Here is a 23568-nt window from a genome sequence, read left to right as displayed (position 1 = left end):
TTAAATTCAAATTCTGTTGTAACCAACTCAGGAATAGGACAAAGGGAGGAGTCAATTCAGCCCTGTCGATCTGGTTGTAATAAACTGCAGCGGTCCCAGATGACCCACGTCACTGACCGGTAATCGGAGACGGGCAATAAATGCCAGTGATGCCCCAGACCCCGCGAATAAATTAAGCTAAAAAAAAAAAGAAGAGAGATCAGTGGTCAGCAATGAGGAATGGTACAGCTGTCTCTTTTCACCCTCCTCGGGAGCGGGGTCTGATCCAGCTCGATTGGACTGGCTCAGCAGTCTCTGTGAGTGAGCTGCGCTGCTATTTTTGACCTGAACCGGCCCACCAACATCAACCCACTGCTGATTTTTTTTCTTTTCTTGCCTTCTCTTTGATCCACTGAAATCTTATCTGCCCGCTCCACAACCTGCGAGGTTATGGGACCGTGACCCACCATTGACTTTGAGACAATGCACTCAGACAGTTAATAATGCTGCCATTTAACAGAGTATTTATGCCCGATCCTCGGCTGCATTGTTCTCTAGCGAGAGGTGCCTCCAAATTGCAGCCCTCTCTCCTTTCCTTGAAGCTAAAGCCCAGTGGATCATTAGTAAATGGATTTCAAAGTTCCTGTTATGGGTAAAAAGAAATTTCCTGCCAGACAGAAACATGGAGCAGACAGTTACTCCAGGCAGCAAATTGCCACAAACACAAGGACGGAAAACAGTCCAGTTCTTTGATTTGTCCCTGGGAACGCAATTCCATGACCCAAACCCATTCTTCACGAGGTCTTGACACATGCTGACCTCAAACCTCGATCGAGCAAAACTTTCCTCTGGGCGGGTGGACCAGAGAGACAGCAACTTGTTTTCATGTAGCGCCTTGTAACGTCATTAAAAAGTCCCAATGAGCTTACAAGGGAGCGCTGGAAAGGAGACACGAGGGCAGGTGACCAATAGCCTGGCCAAAGGGTTTCGAGGAGATTTTCTTCTTTAAATCGGAGGGAGGGGTTCAGGGAGGGATCTTGGGGCCAAGGCAACTGAACTCAGGCCGTCAATGGTGAAGCAATTATTTATTTATTTTCCCGCAATTAAGGGGCAATTTAGCGCGGCCAATCCACCTACCCTGCACAGCTTTGGGTTGTGGGGGTGAGACCCAAACAGACACGGCGGGAATGCGCAAACTCCACACGGACAGTGGCCCGGGGCCAGGATCAAACCCGGGTCCTCGGCGTCGTGAGGCAGCCGTGCTAACCTTAACAGGAACTTAAAGCCACACACCGTCCTCACTTGGAAATATATCGTCATTTGGAAATATATCGTTGTTCCTGCACTGCCACTGGGTCAAAGTCCTGGAACTCGCTAACAGCACTATGGGTGTACCTACACCACCTGGACTGCAGCAGCTCAAGAAAGCAACACACCACCACCTTCTCAGGGGCAGTAGAGCAGAGCTGCTGATTGGCTGTTGCGGGGAAAATTTGCATCCGTGCATTGCGATCACTGCATCCAAAAGGTGGTTTGTGGAGGAGCTGTTGTCAAGTGACAGTTAAACCCGAAACACTTCTTCAGTGTTTCCCTCCCTACCTCCTCCTCTAATAAAAAAAAAGACAATCACTGTAAGGATCCAGCCGAGTAAAGATCAAGAGGGAGACTCGAGGGCAGATAGAAGTAGAAAGAAGTTGAACCGTGACATCACAGCCTGCAGATAAGTGATTGGCTGTGACTGGTAAGTAGTTTTTCTTTTCCCTGAGGTGTTATCGTACGGGGCGCAGTGGTTGCAGAGTGAGTGCTTGCTGAGAAGGGGAGTAAATTTGTTTTTTTTAAAACTTACTGTTGGGAGTGTAAAAATGGCAGGAGATCCCAGACCCGTGTTATGCTCCTCGTGCTCAATGTGGGAGTTCAGGGACGCGGCCGATGCCCCTGACTCCTTCATGTGCGGGAAGTGTGTCCAGCTGCAGCTCCTGTTAGACCGCATGACGGCTCTGGAGCTGCGGATGGACTCACTTTGGAGCATCCGTGATGCTGAGGAGGTCGTGGATAGCACGTTCAGTGAGTTGGTCACACCGCAGATTAGGATTGGTAAGGGAGACAGGGAATGGGTGACCAAAAGGCAGAGAAAGAGCAGGAAGGCAGTGCAGGTATCCCCTGCGGTCATCTCCCTCAAAACAGGTATACCGTTTTGGATACTGTTGGGGGAGATGACTCACCAGGGGAACGCAGTAGTAGCCAGACTCATGGCACCGTGGCTGGCTCTGCTGCACAGAAGGGCGGGAAAAAGACTGGCAGGGCTATAGTCATAGGGCATTCAATCGTAAGGAGAGTAGACAGGCGTTTCTGTGGTCGAAAGCGAGACTCCCGAATGGTATGTTGCCTCCCGGGTGCACGGGTCAGGGATGTCTCAGATCGGCTGCAGGACATACTGAAGGGAGAGGGTGAACAGCCAGTTGTCGTGGTGCATATAGGCACCAACTATATAGGTAAAAAACGGGATGAGGTCCTACAATTAGAATTTAGGGAGTTAGAAGATAAGTTAAAAAGTAGGACCTCAAAGGTAGTAATCTCAGGATTGCTTTGAGTAGGACCTCAAAGGTAGTAATCACAGACTCTCAGTGCCACGAGACAGTCAGAGTAGAAATTCAAGAATAGTCAGAATGAATACGTGGCTTGAGAGATGGTGCAGGACGGAAGGGTTCAGATTTTTGGGACATTGGAACCGGTTCTGGGGGCGGTGGGACCATTACAAATCAGATGGTCCACACCTGGGCAGGACTGGAACCAGTGTCCTAGGGGGTGATTTTGCTAACACTGTTGGGGAGGTTTTAAACTAATGTGGCAGGGGGATGGGAACCAGATTAGGAAGTTAGAGATTTGTAAAGAGGCAGCAACTAAAGCTAGTAAGGTACTAGATAATAAACTCAATGTGACTAAGGGGAAGAGTAGACAGGGAAGAGATGATGAACGCAAAGGGACAGGTGGTCTGAGGTGCATTTGTTTCAATGCGAGAAGTGTAGCACGTAAGGCAGATGAACTTGGGGCTTGCATTAGTACCTGGGAATATGATGTTATTGGTATTACTGAGACCTGGTTGAGGGAAGGGCAAGACTGGCAACTAAATATCCCAGGGAATAGATGCTTCAGGAGGGATAGAGAGGGAGGTAAAAGGGGCGGAGGAGTTGCATTACTGGTCAGAGATGATATCACAGCTGTGATTAAGGAGGGCACGATGGAGGATTCGAGCACTGAGGAAATATGCGTAGAGCTAAGAAATAGGAAGGTGCAGTAACATTGTTGGGACTTTACTACAGGCCTCCCAAAAGCGAGCGTGAAGTAGAGGTACAAATATGTAGACAGATTATAGAAAAATGTAGGAGCAATAGGGTGGTCGTGATGGGAGATTTTAACGTCCCCAACATTGAATGGGACTCATGTAGTGTTGGAGGCGTAGATGGAGCAGAATTGGTAAGGAGCATCCAGGAGAGTTTTTTTTAGAGCAGTATGTAAATAATCCAACTCGGGAAAGGGCCATACTGGACCTGGTATTGGGGAATGACCCCGGCCAGGTGGTTGAAGTTTCAGTCGGTGATTACTTTGGGAATAGCGATCACAATTCCGTAAGTTTTAGAATACTCATGGACAAAGACAAGAGTGGCCTAAAGGAAGAGTGCTAAATTGGGGAAAGGCCAAGTATAACAAAATTCGGCAGGAGCGAGGGAATGTGGATTGGGAGCAGCTGTTTAAGGGTAAATCCACATTTGAAATGTGGGAGTCTTTTAAGGAAAGGTTGATTAGAGTGCAGGATAGACATGTCCCTGTGAAAATGAGGGATAGAAATGGCAAGATTAGGGAACCATGGATGAAGGGTGGAATTGTGAGACTAGCTAAGGTGAAAAAGGAAGCATACATAAGATCTAGGTGACTTAAAACAGATGAAGCTTTGGAGGAATATCGGGAAAGTAGGACAAATCTCAAACGCGCAATATAGAGGGCTAAAAGGGGTCATGAAATATCTTTGGCTAACAGGGTTAAGGAGAATCCCAAAGCCTTTTATTCGTATATAAGGAGCAAGAGGGTAACTAGAGAAAGGATTGGCCCATTCAAAGACAAAAGAGGGAATTTATGCGTGGAGTCAGAGGAAATGGGTGAGATTCTTAATGAGTACTTTGCATCGGTATTCACCAAGGAGAGGGACATGACGGATGTTGAGGCTAGGGATGGATGTTTAAATACTCTAGGTCAAGTCGGCATAAGGAAGGGGGAAGTTTTGGTTATTCTAAAAGGCATTAAGGTGGTCAAGTCCCCAGGTCCCGATGGGATTCACCCCAGGTTACTGAGGGAAGCGAGGGACGAAATAGCTGGGGCCTTAACAGATATCTTTGCAGCATCCTTGAGCACGGGTGAGGTCCCGGAGGACTGGAGAATTGCTAATGTTGTCCCTTTGTTTAAGAAGGGTAGCAGGGATAATCCAGCGAATTATAGACCTGTGAGCTTGATGTCAGTGGTAGGCAAACTGCTGGAGAAGATACTGAGGGATAGGATATATCCACATTTGGAGGAAAATAGACTTATCAGTGATAGGCAGCATGGTTTTGTGCAGGGAAGGTCATGTCTTACAAACCTAATAGAATTCTTCGAGGAAGTGACAACGTTAATTGATGAGGGAAGGGCTGGAGATGTCATATACATGGACTTCAGTAAGGCGTTTGATAAAGTTTCCCATGGCAGGTTGATGGAAAAAGTGAAGTCGTATGGGGTTCAGGGTGTACTAGCTAGATGGATAAAGAACTGGCTGGGCAACAGGAGACAGAGAGTAGTGGTGGAAGGGAGTGTTTCAAAAATGGAGAAAGGTGACTAGTGGTGTTCCACAGGGATCCATGCTCGGGCCACTGTTGTTTGTGATATACATAAATGATCTGGACGAAGGTATAGGTGGTCTGATTAGCAGGTTTGCAGATGATGCTAAGATTGGTGGAGTTGCAGATAGCGAGGAGGACTGTCAGAGAATACAGCAAAATATAGATAGATTGAAGAGTTGGGCAGAGAAATGGCAGATGGAGTTCAATCCAGGCAAATGCGAGGTGATGCATTTTGGAAGATCTAATTAAAGAGCGGACTATACGGCCAATGGAAGAGTCCTGGGGAAAATTGATGCACAGAGAGATCTGGGAGTTCAGGTCCATTGTACCCTGAAGGTGGCAACGCAGGTCGATAGAGTGGTCAAGAAGGCATACAGCATGCTTGCCTTCATCGGACGGGGTATAGAGTACAAGAGTCGGCAGGTCATGTTACAGTTGTATAGGACTTTGGTTAGGCCACAGTTGGAATACTGCGTGCAGTTCTGGTCGCCGCATTACCAGAAGGATGTGGATGCTTTAGAGAGGGTGCAGAGGAGGTTCACCAGGATGTTGCCTGGTATGGAGGGTGCTAGCTATGAAGAAAGGTTGAGTAGATTAGGATTGTTTTCGTTGGAAAGTCGGAGGTTGAGGGGGGACCTGATTGAGGTCTACAAAGTTATGCGAGGTATGGACAGGGTGGATAGCAACAGGCTTTTTCCAAGAGTGGGGGTGTCAATTACAAGGGGTCACGATTTCAAGGTGAGAGGGGGAAAGTTTAAGGGAGATGTGCGTGGAAAGCTTTTTACGCAGAGGGTGGTGGGTGCCTGGAACGCTTTGCCAGCGGAGGTGGTAGAGGCGGGCACGATAGCATCATTTAAGATGCATCTAGACAGATACATGAACGGGCAGGGAACAGAGGGAAGTAGATCCTTGGAAAATAGGTGACAGGTTTAGATAAAGGATCTGGATCTGCGCAGGCTGGGAGGGGCCGAAGGGCCTGTTCCTGTGCTGTAATTTTCTTTGTTCTTTGTAATTAGGGATGGGTAACAAATCCTGGCCTAGCCAGTGAAGCCCACATCCCGGGAAATAAAAAGAATCTTCCCTCACGGGGTGCAATAGCCTCCGCCTTGCCCCAAAGAAGGAGTTGGAACAAACTGGTTTGCCCCTTAAATCGAAGCAGAACTGGAGCTGTCCTGTTACAGTAGCAGACAGGCTCGCGCTGTTCGAAAGAGACAGAACTAATATTTTCGCAAACAAAACCAGCACCCAAAGAGTGAACCATTTATTTTTCAAATCTCGCTAATGAAAATCTGACAAGTCTCTGATCACTTCTGGGACAAGATGGCTCGTTCCCCTTGCTGCGGTGTTTATACAATGGCCGGAAATCTCAAAGAACGAACAACAGGAAAGCCGACAGCCTTTGGGATCCTACAGTACTGCAAAGCTGAAAACAACCCACAGCGCGAGAGCTTGCGGATCGTCGGCAGTGCAGCCTGGCCCCGGGAGGGGGGGGGGGGGGGGGGGGGGGGGTCAGCAATGGGGGTGTCGCGGTTATATAAAAAAAAAAAGAGTAAGGAGCTTCCCCAGAGTTTATGGGCATGGTTAAGAGGAAAGCTTCATGCCTTGTCCAGCTGCAGTATAACCGACATGGGAGTAGCTAACGCTGCCAATGGTTCATAGAAATGTGCCGCTTCCAGCACGGAACTGGGGGGGGGGAGAAGAGAGAGAGAGAGAGAGAGAGAGAAACGCAAGTACGATTAAAATTTAGCGGGAACGCAAAGGAGATCGGTGACTCATTTCTGATTCAGACACAAAAAAACAGATTCAATTGAACGCCACAAGGTCAGGCGTTAATGAACTCTGTCTACTTATGTCAGAGCCAATGCTTTTCTGAATCACTTTAATACCAGCTGTTTAAACAATAGAAATGTCACTCACCTCCAACATTATGGCACGCTTGAATGAGTCAATATGTAGAGAGCTTTATTCCCCCCTCTCCCCAACACTATCCTTTCAGACTTAAAACAACTAAAACATTTCTTTAATCCTTGCATTGTCAATTTCAGAACTAAAATGTTGGCACATTTCCCTCGCAGAGGAGGGCTTGCACTAGCAGAGCACCACACTGTCCTCAAGCACTCCGGAACCGCACTTTTTAGGGGTGCAGTTAGATTTAGCTTTTTGCTGAAACTGTACCAGCGCTTGGGTCGTCAAATCAGACAGGAGCGCTTGACAACAGAAACCCACATTAAGAAAGTTCATCAAACATAGAACGCAGGATGCACGGCGAAAGTATGAGTTCCCTCAAATCACTGCAAACCCAACAAGTCCACAAGCTGCAAACGCCGCTTGGCACTTTAAAAAATAAATGAGGCAGCACCCTGCTTAGATTCTGTAACCCGATTATCAAATTCTAGCTACAAAGGGACGCACGCTCTGTCCGGCGTTGAAGACCTGTCGTCCGCGGGGGTTCTCACAAATCACAAATGTGGCTTTCAACGGGAGTCAATTCGCTAGGTTCCAGCAATGGGAGGGCAGCCCTGGGCTGTGCAGTTATGGTACCGGGATATAACAGACAGGGAGCTGGGGGAGACTCTGAGCAACACCATGCAGGCATTGATAACAATCCTCATTTAAGAAAAATAAATAAATCGCCTCGAAACTGACAGAGAAATCGGCGAATATTTCAAAACTGAACAAAGTCATTATTGCAGCTCTGGAATCGAGATTCGGACATTTTCAGGCTAATCTTTCCGTTCTGGCTGCGCTTTCTAGCTGCACCCAATCCAGTTACTGCTTCTCACCCCTGTCAGAAAAGGTGCTTAAAAAGAGAACGAAATGTGGTATATCTGGATTTCCAGAAAGCCTTTGACAAGGTGCCACACAAAAGGTTGCTGCATAAGATAAAGATGCATGGCATTAAGGGTAAAGTAGTAGCATGGATAGAGGATTGGTTAATTAATAGAAAGCAAAGAGTGGGGATTAGTGGATGTTTCTCTGGTTGGCAATCAGTAGCTAGTGGTGCCCCTCAGGGATCAGTGTTGGGCCCACAACTGTTCACAATTTACACAGATGATTTGGAGTTGGGGACCAAGGGCAATGTGTCCAAGTTTGCAGACGACACTAAGATGAGTGGTAAAGCAGAAAGTGCAGAGGATACTGGAAGTCTGCAGAGGGATTTGGATAGGCTAAGTGAATGGGCTAGGGTCTGGCAGATGGAATACAATGTTGACAAATGTGAGGTTATCCATTTTGGTAGGAATAACAGCAAAAGGGATTATTATTTAAATGATAAAATATTAAAACATGCTGCTGTGCAGAGAGACCTGGGTGTGCTAGTGCATGAGTCGCAAAAAGTTGGTTTACAGGTGCAACAGGTGATTAAGAAGGCAAATGGAATTTTGTCCTTCATTGCTAGAGGGATGGAGTTTAAGACTAGGGAGGTTATGCTGCAATTGTATAAGGTATTAGTGAGGCCACACCTGGAGTATTGTGTTCAGTTTTGGTCTCCTTGACGTACTGGCACTGGAGGGTGTGCAGAGGAGATTCACTACGTTAATCTCAGAGCTGAAGGGGTTGGATTATGAGGAGAGGTTGAGTAGACTGAGACTGTACTCGTTGGAATTTAGAAGGATGAGGGGGGAATCTTATGGAAACATATAAAATTATGAAGGGAATAGATAGGATAGATGCGGGCAGGTTGTTTCCACTGGCGAGTGAAAGCAGAACTAGGGGGCATAGCCTCAAAATAAGGGGAAGTAGATTTAGGACTGAGTTTAGGAGGAACTTCTTCACCCAAAGGGTTGTGAATCTATGGAATTCCTTGCCCAGTGAAGCAGTAGAGGCTCCTTCATGAAATGTTTTTAAGATAAAGATTGATAGTTTTTTGAAGAATAAAGGGATTAAGGGTTATGGTGTTCGGGCCGGAAAGTGGAGCTGAGTCCACAAAAGATCAGCCACGATCTCATTGAATGGTGGAGCAGGCTCGAGGGGCCAGATGGCCTACTCCTGCTCCTAGTTCTTATGTCCTTATGAAATGTCCACGACAGGACTAACGGAAGGGATCCGCTTCCAGAGACCTTTTCACACTACCTCTCCGTCAAAACGTGTTGAGGTGTCTGCTCTGTCATGGCTGCCGTCTCCTTAGAGAAAGGAAAACATAGACAAGCAAACAGTTGCTCATGTGATGGGCAACAAAGGCTTCAGGCCAGGTAAATGGCCAAGCAAGTCAGCGGCAAGTCAGGGCTTTACTACAAGCTAGATCTGTCCTTCAACTAAATATGTCAATGTGTCCAGATATGTGGGATTTGCCAATGGCCAATACACGCGTGTTTTATGTCGGCTTTTGCAGTCTCAAATGTGATTGGTGAATGGTGTTAGTTTCCATGCCGGGGGTCCGGTTTAGCTGAGTCGGTTGGGCAGCTGGTTAGTGATGCAGAACGAGGCCAGCAGCGTGGGTTCGATTCCCGTAGCGGCTGATGGCCCCCCTCGCCTTCTCAACCTTACCCCTCGCCCGAGGTGTGGTGATCCTCAGGTTAAATCACCACTGGTCAGCTCTCTCCCTCTCAAAGGGGAAAGCAGCCTATGGACATCAGGGAGGGTGGCGGCTTTATTTTATTTCCATGCAATAAAACAGCAGAGACACATGAATTGCATTCCAGTAGAAGTGTTTACAATCTACACGTAACAATCTGGACTAGGTAATAACCACAATCTAATAGACCGGCGTGGTAATGGGCAACTCACATGCAGTACAGGAGCTCTGCTATTTAACACCGAGGCAGCATTAAGGGTGCAATTGCACCCTCTGGAGGTGGACCCAAGCAATCCGGTACCTTGAAAGCTGCAGAATTCCATCTGGCCTGTAACATGCAAAGCTTTTGACGCTGGCACGAGACAGACCGAGTGCGCTACCTTGCGCTTAGCTAATCTGCTCCGCGATTAAGATTTGCATCTCGTCAAATCCAACCTCGCGCCTTACCCTCAACCTCAAATAACTGAGCCACAGGTTTGGAGGGGAAAACAGCCGGGATTCCTAGAATTTGAAGAGATTCTCAATGAAAGTTTTCGCAACGAAAGGCTTTTTAAAATCTGACTGAGCCCATCGTAGATCACTTCCCTCAGCAGCGGGAGCAAGAGTAAATACTATGAAAGCAAGTCATTCACCTGGTCCCAACAAAGCCTTATTCTCACTGTCCGCTCTTTACTTTGATAACTGACACTTGGAGCTTACCTCCCAAGGGGTGATCATGAAAATAAATTTGACAGTGAGTCATGCAGGGAGATATTAGGACAGCGACCAAGGGCTTGGTAAGAGAGGTAGGTTTTAACAGGTGGCGTAGAAGGAGAACAGGCGCGCACGCGAGAGAGAAATACAGCCGTTTGTGAAAGAGTTCTGCACACAATTTGTGCGTCGAAGTGTTTCCAAATTTTCAAGCTATTTCTCCTGGTGCTAAATTCCCCAGCTCGGGGAATCATTTTTCTACATCTACCCTTATCAATTAAATCCTGATCAAATCACCATCAGGTTTGTAGGGAATGAACTCCATGATGGTTAGACAGCGGGATAGGTTTGAGGGGGTGAATGGCCTCCTGTTGTTCCCACTGACTCATCATCCTATATTACTGGGGAGGCGGTACTGTAGGGGTATTGTCACTGGATTAGTAATCCAGGCACCTAGGGCAATGCTCCGGGGATCCGGCAATAAAAACCTCCCGAGTTAAAAACTCGAATGGTGACCATGAAACCATTGCCAATTGTCGTAAAAATCTATCCGGTTCACTAATGTCCCTTTCGGAAAGGAAATCTGCCGTCCTTACCTGGCCTGGCCTACACGTGACTCCAGGCCCCCCAGCGATGTGGTTGACTCTTAACAGCTCCTCTGGAATGGCCCCGAGCGAGACACTCGGTTCAAGGCCAATTAGGGACGGGCAATAGACGCTGGCCCAACTATACCCACATCCCGCGAATAAAACAAATACCAGTCATAGAGAAATGTAATCATTCAGCATTTTCCATTCCGAGCACCACGTCGATTCCGCATGCTTCACAAAAGAAAGACACGAAGAGTAGCCAAACCCTGAAGACACGCTGTTCTCCAGACAGTCCAATCCAATTCATTATTTTATTCTGTGCACATCTGACAGCGGGGCTGATTAACAATGGAGGGGGACCAGGAAGAATCTAACCTTTAACCCTTAGTCCATGCTGACGCCACGGAGAGCTCTGGTCAAGCTCTACAACTGGCCTCAAGAATCCCTGGCCTAGTTCGCCCCAGCACAGGAGGTTATCTGATAGAGCGAATCAGTTAGTCCCACATCCTCAGACAGCCGGGCAAGTCTGGGCCTGAACTCTAAACAGGGGATCGGAAGATAATCGGCCCCATTCAAATGGATCGATTGTTGCGGATTGACCAGATGAAGCCAAACTTTCTGGCACCTCGATTTCCTACCGGTATCTAATATGGGATAAGGTTAGGTACGGACAATGCACCCGAGGGTGGACCCCTGGGAGTCAGCTCCTGGTGTCCTGCAGAGCTGCAATCGGCAACTCCATTGGGTGATGCGAACCCTGCCCAGCGACCTCATTGGCTGCGGGCCAGAGAAACGTCTGGAAGGGCGCGAGGAGGGGGGGATAAGAACGGACACCCAGGGACCCTTCCCAGCGAAGACTCAACGCAGAGGCAGCAGAGACGACCCAACAGTGGACCAGAGAATGGACAGAAGAGGCGTGTGAGACCCACCTTCGCGGATGAGGGCTCTGGGATGACAGAGGCTCAGACGGGTGGAACCGCAGCTCGATCCAGGTTCATCGGCACGGGTAGCATTGGAGTCTTAGGCATATTATAGTTGGGATAATTTGGGAGGATAACGGTCATATTGTGTTTGGAGATAAATTTGGATTGAATCGTAAACCCATGTCTGCCCTTCGCAAATAAGGGGACCTGGTTAAAACATTTGAATAATAAAGTGGGCGAAGTGTCTGGCAATTTATGGGCAACAGGATACTCACAGCATCATACTGGGCGAGGAACTCCTGCGTCTTATCTTTGATGTTCTCCGTGTCAACCTTCACTTCCACCATCGGATTCAGGTTCTGCGCCCGCTCCACAGAAGCCTCAGCCCGATTTCTTCCCAAAGAGCTGGTGGGGATGAGGAACTGAGATCGCGCATCCTCCGACGTGGCCTGACATGGTGTCCGGGGTTAACGGGGGGGGGGGGGGGGGGGGAAGAAACAAGAGAATTATTTAAGAGTCAGAACTGCTGCAGGAATTCATTAACTCGTGTGGATTTTTACCCTCGACGCTTTGTCCGTTGGGGACAGCTGAAACGTAACGGAGACTATCGCCGGCTTTCAGAACGTGAATAAAACTGCAGTTTACACAGGGAACACAGGAGTGCAAATCGGATGGCAAAAATGTGAAATGGGAACAGAAAACGCTGGGAAGATTCAGCAGGTCTGGCAGCATTTGCAGGACAGAGAACCAGGCTTTAACGTTTCAAGTCAATGGTCTCCAACAGATGAAAGGTCATCAAGGTGAAAGGTCATCAAGGTGAAAGGTCTCCACAGACGATGCCCAGCCTGCTGAATGTTGGTAGCATTTTGTGCCTTTATTCAGGAACAGGAGTAGGTCGTTTAACCCCCTCAGACGCAACAAGATTGCTTCTGTTCTGCAGCCTACCTCCATTTACCTGCCTTGCCCCAAACACGTGAAACATTGGGTCAAAAATAAAAAAATAACCATCAATGCCAGATTTAAAATGAACAATTGATCTCGCACCAATTACCATTTAATCTGCAGCAAAGATTCCTTCAAACTTTTAGGTATCTGAAGGCTGACATTCTACTAACATTTTCCATTTTTATTTTTAAAAAAAGGATGGATGTTTCATTTATTTTTAAACAATGGGTCACTCCTGCAATGTTAAAGGCACCATACAAATGCAACGTGTTGTTGTTGGAACTATTACTCACAAAGATAAGTCAAAACCAGCTACATATAATGCATGCTCAGCCAAATTGGGCGGCACAGTGGTTAGCACTGCTGCCTCACAACGGCAGGGACCCAGGTTCAAGACCGGCCTTACGTGACTGTGTAGAGTTTGCACGTTCTCCCCGTGCATGCGTGGGTTTCCTCCGGGTGCTCCGGTTTGCTCCCACAGTCCAAAGATGTGCAGGTTAGGTGGACTGACCATGATAAATTGCCCCTTGGTGTCGAAAGATGTGCAGGTTAGTTTATGGGTTAGGATAGGGGCGTGGACCAAGGTAGGGCGCACTTTCAGAAGATCGGTGCCGGCTCGATGGACCGAATGGCCTCCTTCTGCACTGTTGGAACAATATGGTTCCAAATTGTTGGAAAAGGCTCAACGTTACTGCAAATTTCCACAGCAGCGTTCGCCTGAGGGAGGTGGAATACAGTTGTCAAACCCTGTTCAAGGATTCAATTTGGGAATTTAGCAAAACCAATGGGTGCAGTCACAAAGTGAAACGTTTGAAAATCAGTGTCTGCTGCCAGACATGAAACACAAAAGGGCACCGACCAAACATTCCCCTCCCCAGGATGGTCAGTGTGATACCTGCTGATGGTCCAGGAGAGTCAGCGCTTTGACACCAGCCAGAATAAGATTTTTAGCCACTTCAGCTCCGAGTCCCTTCAACCCCACCAGCAGCACCCGAGATCCACGCAACCTGGAAAACATCAACACTTCATTCACTACTGATAAAAACACGGCTGCAAAACTAATGAAGGAATGTGACATGTGTGTAAAGCTGTCTGATCATTAACACGACGGAAGTCTTACATTTCTATTGCATCCCGGGAACATCCTAAAACGGTTGATATACAAGGCTGGTTTAGCTCAGTTGGGTAGACAGCTGGTTCGTGATGCAGAACAAGGCCTGGGGTCGATTCCCGTACCGGCTGAGGTTATTCATGAAGGCTCCGCCTTCTCAACCCTCGCCCGAGGTGTGGTGACCGTCAGGTTAAATCACCACCAGTCAGCTCTCCCCCCTCAAAAGGGGTAAGCAGCCTATGGTCATCTGGGACTACAGTGATTTTACCTTGGTGAGTGAGAATGTGTGTGGTGTGAGTGAGTGTGTATTCTGATCCCAACAGTTGCTAGGATACTGGACCGAAACTTCAATATTTAGGGCAGCACGGTGGCGCGGTGGTTAGCACTGTTGCTTCACAGCTCCAGTGTCCCAGGTTTGATTCCCGGCTTGGGTCACTGTCTGTGCGGAGTCTGCACGTTCCCCCCGTGACTGCGTGGGTTTCCTCCCACAGTACAAAGATGTGCAGGTTAGATGGATTGGCTATGCTAAATTGCCCTTAGTGTCCAAAAAGGTTAGGTGGGGTTACTGGGATAGGGTGGAGGTGTGGGCTTAAGTAGGGCGCTCTTTCCAAGGGCTGGTGCAGACTCGATGGATCGAATGGACTCCTTCTGCACTGCAAATTCTACGTCTCTGTCAATGTCATGAAGTATCTTTGAAGTGTAGAGAATGGACACTGCCATCCTTTGCACAGCAATACCCCAAAAAAGCAAAAATGACCAGGAAAATTATAATCTCCCTGTGCCAGCCACTTTAATTTTCAAAACTTTGTGTCCATACATGGTATAATTTAATATTGAGAGGATTGTATTATTCTATGAAGCAGGTTAGTGTGTCTGTGTGCTAACATAATTTAATACATCTGGAGACTGATTGTCTCTAAGGTCGAGTACACCAAAGGAATGTAGGGTTAAAGAAAAGCCTTTGAAGTAAGGATGGGAAGTGAATTTTCTATAAGTAAATAAGTGGGTAGAAATTTGCATTAGGAGGTGAGTAAGGCCTTGCTATTTTTCAGTTAAATTTCAACGGGAAGAATAAAGATTTTTACAATTTGGAAAAAGTCAAAGATAAATAAGGCAATGTTATTAAATCGTATCTGACCCGAAATTGGGGGGCATTAGGAAGAACATGGAAGATTTGGGGAAAGTTTCAAAGAGGGGCTAAGGAATATGGAATCAAAAATGAACGGCAAAGGAATACTTAAGGAGAGATGTTGAGGGCTGTGTTTTGAGTGGCCACATGAGACCTCCTGGGCTGTTATTCGGTGTTGGAAAAGGAGCTGGAACAGCCTTCCTGCCAAGCCAAGCATTGGTTTTTCAAAAAGCAGTCTGGTGTCTGAAACTTTGAGGTTCCACAGCAGAGTAGAAATGAGGAATGAGAGATATGTTATTCCTCACTAAAGTGACAGTAGCTTTATCTTGGGGGTAATACTACTGTATTTTTATAGTTAAACATCTATAGGGGTTTGTTGCCTGAAAGATGTTAACTTCCAAGTGTGCCAAGTAGGAAGTCTTTTTGAGGGAAGGTTTGTAAGATTACTTTTCACTGTGTAAATGTAATCTTATGTGCTTAAGTTTTTTTTTTTAACTTAAATGTTTAAATCCCAAAGGTGTGAATGGCATTTGTGGATTCCAAAGTCAGTAAACCTATCTTCTCATAGTCAGAATACAGAAAAAAAGTATGAAAAAAAGGATGCCAGGGAAGGATGCCAGGGACGCGGGTTCAATTCCATCTTTGGGTCACTGTCTGTGCGGAGTATGCACGTTCTCCCTGTATCTGTGGGTTTCCTCCGGGTGCTCCGGTTTCCTCCCACAGTCCAAATATGTGGTTAGGTGGATTGGCCACGCTTTATTGCCCCTTAGTATCCAAAAGGGTTGGGTAGAGATAGGGCGGAGACCTGGTGGGGTGTTCCTTTGGAGGGTCGGTCAGACTCGATGGGCCAAATGGCCTCCTTATGCACTGTAGGGATTCTATATGTTCACCAACTTTCCCTTTTGGATTAGGCAATTACCATCTGCTGAATTATAATCAAGATAAAGATAGATAGTTTTTTGAAGAATAAAGGAATAAAGGGTTAGGGTGTTCGGGAGGGAAAGTGGAGCTGAGTCCACAAAAGATCAGCCATGATCTCAATGAATATCGGAGCAGGCTCGAGGGGCCAGATGGCCGACTCCTGGTTCTTATAACAGCATATTAAATGGGAAATCAATATGTCCCTGTGCCGACCCTTTAATTTTCAAAAATATTTGTTAGCAAATCAATAATAAATGACTAATTCAGAGATGGAGAGGTTAGATGGATTTGCCATGTTAAATTGCCCCTTAGCAGGGCAGCACGGCGGCGCAGTGGTTAGCACTGCTGCCTCACGGTGCCGAGATCCCAGGTTCGATCCCGGCTCTGGGTCACTGTCCGTGTGGAGTTTGTACATTCTCCCCTTGTCTGCGTGGGTCTCGCCCCCACAACACAAAGATGTGCAGGGTGGGTGGATTGGCCGTGCTAAATTGTCCCTTAATTGGAAAAAAATGAACTGGGTGCTCTAAATTTATGAACATTTATAAAAAAAAAAATTGCCCCTTAGTGCCCAAAGGTGAGCAGGTTAGGTGGGGTTACAGGGATAGGGTGGGGCAACTGGGCCTCGGCGGGGAGCTCTTTCAGAGGGTCGCTGCAGACTCAATGGGCCGAATTGCCTTCTTCTGCACTGCAGGGTTCCATGCAGATCAACCTGCAAATTAATAACCGGCACCGTAAACTGTTCAATACATATCAAAGAACAAAGAACAAAGAACAAAGAAATGTACAGCACAGGAACAGGCCCTTCGGCCCTCCAAGCCCGTGCCGACCATACTGCCCGACTAAACTACAATCTTCTACACTTCCTGGGTCCGTATCCTTCTATTCCCATCCTATTCATATATTTGTCAAGATGCCCCTTAAATGTCCCTATCGTCCCTGCCTCCACTACCTCCTCCGGTAGTGAGTTCCAGGCACCCACTACCCTCTGCGTAAAAAACTTGCCTCGTACATCTACTCTAAACTTTGCCCCTCTCACCTTAAACCTATGCCCCCTAGTAATTGACCCCTCTACCCTGGGGAAAAGCCTCTGACTATCCACTCTGTCTATGCCCCTCATAATTTTGTATACCTCTATCAGGTCGCCCCTCAACCTCCTTCGTTCCAGTGAGAACAAACCGAGTTTATTCAATCGCTCCTCATAGCTTATGCCCTCCATACCAGGCAACATTCTGGTAAATCTCTTCTGCACCCTCTCTAAAGCCTCCACATCCTTCTGGTAGTGTGGCGACCAGAATTGAACACTATACTCCAAGTGTGGCCTAACTAAGGTTCTATACAGCTGCCACATGACTTGCCAATTCTTATACTCAATGCCCCGGCCAATGAAGGCAAGCATGCCGTATGCCTTCTTGACTACCTTCTCCACCTGTGTAGCCCCTTTCAATGACCTGTGGACCTGTACTCCTAGATCTCTTTGACTTTCAATACTCTTGAGGGTTCTACCATTCACTGTATATTCCCTACCTGCATTAGCCCTTCCAAAACGCATTACCTCACATTTGTCCAGGTTAAACTCCATCTGCCATCTCTCCGCCCAAGTCTCCAGACAATCTAAATCCTGCTGTATCCTCAGACAGTCCTCATCGCTATCCGCAATTCCACCAACCTTTGTGTCGTCTGCAAACTTACTAATCAGACCAGTTACATTTTCCTCCAAATCATTTATATATACTACAAAGAGCAAAGGTCCCAGCACTGATCCCTGTGGAACACCACTGGTCACAGCCCTCCAATTAGAAAAGCATCCCTCCATTGCTACCCTCTGCCTTCTATGGCCTAGCCAGTTCTGTATCCACCTTGCCAGTTCACCCCTGATCCCGTGTGACTTCACCTTTTGTACTAGTCTACCATGAGGGACCTTGTCAAAGGCCTTACTGAAGTCCATATAGACAACATCTACTGCCCTACCTGCATCAATCATCCTAGTGACCTCCTCGAAAAACTCTATCAAGTTAGTGAGACACGACCTCCCCTTCACAAAACCGTGCTGCCTCTCACTAATACGTCCATTTGCTTCCAAATGGGAGTAGATCCTGTCTCGAAGAATTCTCTCCAGTAATTTCCCTACCACTGAAGTAAGGCTCACCGGCCTGTAGTTCCCGGGATTATCCCTGCCACCCTTCTTAAACAGAGGAACAACATTGGCTATTCTCCAGTCCTCCGGGACATCCCCTGAAGACAGCGAGGATCCAAAGATTTCTGTCAAGGCCTCAGCAATTTCCTCTCCAGCCTCCTTCAGTATTCTGGGGTAGATCCCATCCGGCCCTGGGGACTTATCTACCTTAATATTTTTTAAGACACCCAACACCTCGTCTTTTTGGATCACAATGTGACCCAGGCTATCTACACCCAGGCTATCAATCGGCAAATTAATAACAAGTCCCTTGGCCAGCCCCTTATAATATATATATAAAATATGTATGGGCAAATTAATAATAGGCCACTGTGCCTGCCCCTTTAATTCTCAATATCTATCAATCGGCAAATTAATAATAGGCCCCTGTGCCTGCCCCTTTAATTCTCAATATATATCAATCGGCAAATTAATAATAGGCCCCTGTGCCTGCCCCTTTAATTCTTTATATATATCAATCGGCAAATTAATAATAGGCCCCTGTGCCTGCCCCTTTAATTCTTTATATATATCAATCGGCAAATTAATAATAAGCCCCTGTGCCTGCCCCTTTAATTCTTTATATATATCAATCGGCAAATTAATAATAGGCCCCTGTGCCTGCCCCTTTAATTCTTTATATATATCAATCGGCAAATTAATAATAAGCCCCTGTGCCTGCCCCTTTAATTCTTTATATATATCAATCGGCAAATTAATAATAGGCCCCTGTGCCTGCCCCTTTAATTCTCAATATATATCAATCGGCAAATTAATAATAGGCCCCTGTGCCTGCCCCTTTAATTCTCAATATATATCAATCGGCAAATTAATAATAAGCCCCTGTGCCTGCCCCTTTAATTCTTTATATATATCAATCGGCAAATTAATAACAGGCCCCTGTGCCTGCCCCTTTAATTCGGGGCATCCTCACTACGCCGCCGACGGGCAGCTCAGACCGGGGCTGCGCCGCTTTGAACCGCCTCCCACGAGCTCGGCCGAGTTACCGTTTCTGGGCCTCGAGCCCCCACAGGCGGATCTGCCGGTCATACTGGGCCGCCTCCTCCTCGCTGATCACCGCTTCTTCCTTCTCCACCATGGCCGCCCGCTGCCCGGCTTCCAATCCGCGCACTCTGCCCGTGACGTCCACACAATCCGTGCTCCCGCCGCAATGAGGTAGCCGAAATCTGTGCTCCCGGCGCGATGACGTCAACAGAATCCGTGCTCCCGGCGCGATGATGTCGCTACAATCCGTGCTCCCGGCGCGGTGACGTTACCGCGCGGCCGCGCACTCGCCCGGGCCGGGCCCACGTGACAATGGCCTTGCTCCCCGCCCTCCCGTCACGTGGCTGGGCCGCCCCTTAAAGAGACAGACCGCCAGAGTTCATGTCAGCTTTAATTAAATTGTCAGCTTGTATTAAATAAATACATTAAACTATTTTTTAAACGTCCAGCATTTAGGAATGCCACCTCCCCGAAAAAATATATTCAATGGTACCTTCCAAAAACCCAATGCCAATGTGTATACCAGATACATTTGTACCTGCCAAGGAATCGGGGCAGAATCGATGGGTTGAATGGCCTCCTTCTGCACTGTAGAGATTCTCTGACTTCTGAATTGTGGGGTCTCTTCAAAAGTTCCATCGGGGGGGGGGGGGGGGGGGGGGGCAGGATGGAACTTTTGAAGGTACCCCACAATTGGTACCTTTGGTTACTGGCCTTCTCATCAAATTTCTCCCTGGCTCTCATCCTTTAATGTGCAACGTCTAACCATCAGCACTCCCTTAAAATGGAAGGATTTGAAAACCAGGGCGAGAATTTTAAAATCAATACCTTGCTTGACCAGGTGCCAGTGTTGTTCAGAGAGCAGAGAGGTGATGCGGGAGGGCTGGGGGTGGGGTGCTTGGGGGGGGGATTGCTAACTTTGCCTTAGTTTAATTGCTCTGTTTTATCACCTTTTGCTCTTGAGTCGCCAGGTATCTTTCTGATACTGTCACGAGGTTCAAGTCCGAGTAATGATCAATAACCCAATACACCGGTTAGTAAGATTTAAATCAAAGCACATTTATTATACACAGTAATCACTCCTCATGCATAAATTCTACGTCTAAGCTACTTCTACAGCTAACAGGCCAATACATAACTTGGAACTGGCCCACCAGGTCAGGGAAACAAATGGCCTTTCGTTCGGGTTCTGAGCCTGCGGGATTCGAAGTTGGTACAGATTGGTAGCTAGGAGCGCCTATCTCGTAGCGAGTGTTGAAGTAAGACTTACTGGATATCAGCGGCGGCTGGACCGGTCACTGTCAAGGGTTGGTTTGCGTTGCTGAGTGACCCGGTCAAGAAGAAGAAGCAGAGGGTGCGGAAGGGTGCTGAAGGTGTGCAGAAGGGTCGACTTGAACTTGGACTCTATTCTTATAGTCCCCAGGGGCTTCCCGCCTTTCGGGGCGGACCCTGTACCTGGTTCCAAGTGATTGGACTTTGTCCCAATCACTTGGTTCGATATTCTCCAATGCTGGAGCGATTCCTTGATCGATGGGCGGTCTTGAGGTGATTGTTCACCTCCCTTTGTGTAGGCTCCTGTTGGCGCCAAAAAGTCTGGGTTGGCTTTGTGTCTAAAATGTTGCACATTGTTCCCGGGGATTGCTCATTAGTATTCAGATGGCTGGTGTTTTGTTCTGCTGATGGTTGCCGGTATCGATCTTGTCTGGCCTTTCCAGAGGTAAATACACACTCAACCTGCAGCTGCTCGTTTGTGTCCTGTTGGCTGACTTTCCCATCAGCCTTTGCCGTTTGCCATTTTAAATCGGGAGTTAGCCATTTTAAATCGGGAGTTAGCCATTTTAACTGGCTACAGGGGGTGGGACTTGGTGTGAGTTAAGACCGAGGCAGTAGAGTTTACAGAGGGTAGAATGTGGGAGCCCAGCCAGGAGAGCAATGGAATCATCATGTCCGCAGGTAACAAGGGTTAGCACTGTTGCTTCACAGCGCCAGGGCCCCAGGTTCGATTCCCGGCTTGGGTCACTGGCTGTGCGGAGTCTGCACGTTCTCCCTGTGTCTGCGTGGGTTTCCTCCGGGTGCTCCCGTTTCCTCCCACTAGTCCCGAAAGACACGCTTGTTAAGTGAATTGGACATTCTGAATTCTCCCTCTGCGTATCCGAACAGGCGCCGGAATGTGGCGACTAGGGGCTTTTCGCAGTAACTTCATTGCAGTGTTAATGTAAGCCTACTTGTGACACTAATAAAGATTATTATTATTATGAATGAGGGTTTCAGCGACAGATGAGCTGAGACAGAGGCAGTCAGGTGACAGAGGGGGAAATAGGCAGTCTTCTCCAGTCCTCCAGTCTCGTGTTTCACGGCACCATTCGCTGGTGATGGGATTCTGTGTTCCCACTGCCTGTCAATGGGAGTTCCAATTGTAACCAACCCGTGCCGTCGGAAAACCCGCAGGCGGGGTGCACTTCCAGCGGGAAAAGTGAATCCCAACGACCGAAGATCCCCAGTGTCCCAAGGTTCAAATGGGGGGGATTTATGCTCATACAGTACTGGACATATTAAAATATTAAATTAAATATTTAAAACAGACAATGAATTGAAATATTAAATGTACACTCAGGAGCTGATGTCACAAGAGTTATATTCTGATTGTACCTTGTGAATAAACTTAAGTGATTATTCAATATCCCACACCTGTGTGGTGATATGCATGTATGCATCAATGTAGATAGTTCTCGGTACCACCTCCAACCAGCAGGTGGCGATAGAGATACACCATGTGACTCGAGAGATTACGCAGTTGGTAGTAAGTCGTACTAGAGGACAGTCACACTAGAAGTAGCTCCAAGAGAATTCACTGAATTCATTTATTTTGTTGCCGTTTGTATCATAGTTCGTTAGTTATCTTTCCCCGTGTTCATCTTGTGAATAAAACTATCTTATTAGTCAAAGAACTAGATGTTCTGTGTGCATCTGTACTATGGCAACACAACACAGAACATAACAGCCCAGGCTGACAGTTAAGACCTGAGTTTGGATGAAGATGGACTGGCAGCAAGAAGCAGTGAATGTTTTGAAGGAGGATTATTAACTGGGATTTCCAGATAGATTTCAACACAGGGAAGTGTGAGGTCATCCATTTCGGTGATCAGTGAGGGTCTAAGGAGATTCAGCAATCCATGTACACAGATCAGGTGCACTTCTGAATGTCAACAGTATTCCTAGTTGAAGGGTCGGTAACGAGGGGACACAAATTCAAGGTGAGGGGTGGGAGGTTCAGGGGGATTTTTTGCCCAGAGGGTGGCGACGGTCTGGAAGGCACTGCCTGGGAGGCTGGTAGAGGCAGGTTGCCTCACATCCTTTAAGGAGATTCAACGCCGATACGCGGATCGCTAAAAAGATATCAGGGACCAAATATAACATCAAAACGGCCAATGGAATGTTAACCTTTCTATCGAGAGGATTAGAGTAGAAAGAGCAATACGTTTTGCTCCAGCAGTACAGAGCCCTGGTTACACCATGTCTGGAGTCTTGTCTACACTCAGAAACTATGATAAATTATCCACAAAGCACTGCGGCATAGATTGAGCAGATAGCCGGTCTCCAAGTTGAGATTCAGAGGAGAGACTGCAAAACCCTAGGCTTGTAATTCCTAGATCAAAGTGTGATTGCACTAGAGAGTGTAGCCATCTGGGATGGCCACTTTCAGTGTACAAAATGGACACTCGCAGAGCCTATAGGGAAAAATGGACAATACAAAGTAACAGGCAGGCACAGAGCCTGAATGTATATTTGGAAGGCAGTCTGCAGACGGAACTGAAACTCTGGGTCGATTTACATATTGATGGCCCATCTCCGGGAAAGACAGAACGAGTGCTCAGGTCGCCGATACTGTCTCAGACACTACTCCAACCAGAAGACACAAACAAAGCAAGGCCAACGGCCACTTAGGACACGCCCAGCCATCAGGGCACCCGCCTCTTTATTGATTTAGATCGATGGCGGAGTTCACGAAGCTGCCCAATTAATTGGGACCAAGTTTAAGGCCCGCCTAAAAGCGCGCGAAGCCCCTCCGAATATAAGAAGGAACCCCCGCGAAAGGTTCACTCTCTTGGATTTGGCTCTCAAGCGGAGAGACCCTTCCACCAGCATCACCAGAAGCAGGTTCAAGGTCAACGCTCGCTACCAGACGGACGACCTTAGCTGTACTCCTGTTACCTCTTCGAACCCAACAGCCTCAGATCTGAACAACGGCCATTGTGCCTCTGACCTAAGTGGGCACCCGAAGTTAAGTATAAGTGTTAGTGATAGAGATAGTTTAGTTTGTAGTGTTATTGTGCATGAGTAGATATTACTATGTGTAAATAAATACCATTGACTTTGAACTAACTAACTGGTGTATTGGCTCTTTGATCGGTATTAACCTTGTGGCGGTATCGAGAGATACCTGGCGACTCTGGAAGTATACTCATAATTAGGATTAAGAAAGGCGACCTTATTAATCGCCATATTTATAGCAAATAAACAGAGCAACAAGAGGGTGCGGGGGAGATTTACCAAGATGTTGCCTGGGCTGGAGGGTTACAGCTCTGAAGAGAGGCTGGTTAGGCTGGGGCTGTTTTCATCGGGGCAGAGAAGACTGAGGGAGGGGCCAATCGAGGTGTGCAAAATCACGAGGGACATAGATCGGGTGAACTGGAAGAAACATTTCCCCTTAGTAGAGGGAT

General features: G+C 47.4%; 1 protein-coding gene across 1 annotated transcript in view; it reads right to left on the bottom strand.

The window, feature by feature from the left end:
* Positions 1-19025, bottom strand: part of sae1 (SUMO1 activating enzyme subunit 1) — a 143944-nt gene extending 124919 nt beyond the window's left edge. The window contains exons 1-3 of the mRNA XM_072489933.1: positions 18850-19025; positions 13404-13515; positions 11839-12012 (exon numbers count right to left, since the gene is read on the bottom strand). Of these exons, the coding sequence (XP_072346034.1) occupies positions 11839-12012; positions 13404-13515; positions 18850-18941 (378 nt within the window). The 5' untranslated portion in view covers positions 18942-19025. The remainder of the gene's footprint in view (positions 1-11838; positions 12013-13403; positions 13516-18849) is intronic.
* Between the last annotated feature and the right edge of the window lie 4543 nt (positions 19026-23568).

The sequence above is a fragment of the Scyliorhinus torazame genome, chromosome 25 (assembly GCF_047496885.1).
Source record: "Scyliorhinus torazame isolate Kashiwa2021f chromosome 25, sScyTor2.1, whole genome shotgun sequence".
Lineage (NCBI taxonomy): Eukaryota > Metazoa > Chordata > Chondrichthyes > Carcharhiniformes > Scyliorhinidae > Scyliorhinus > Scyliorhinus torazame.
This window is presented reverse-complemented; position numbering and strand designations above follow the sequence as displayed.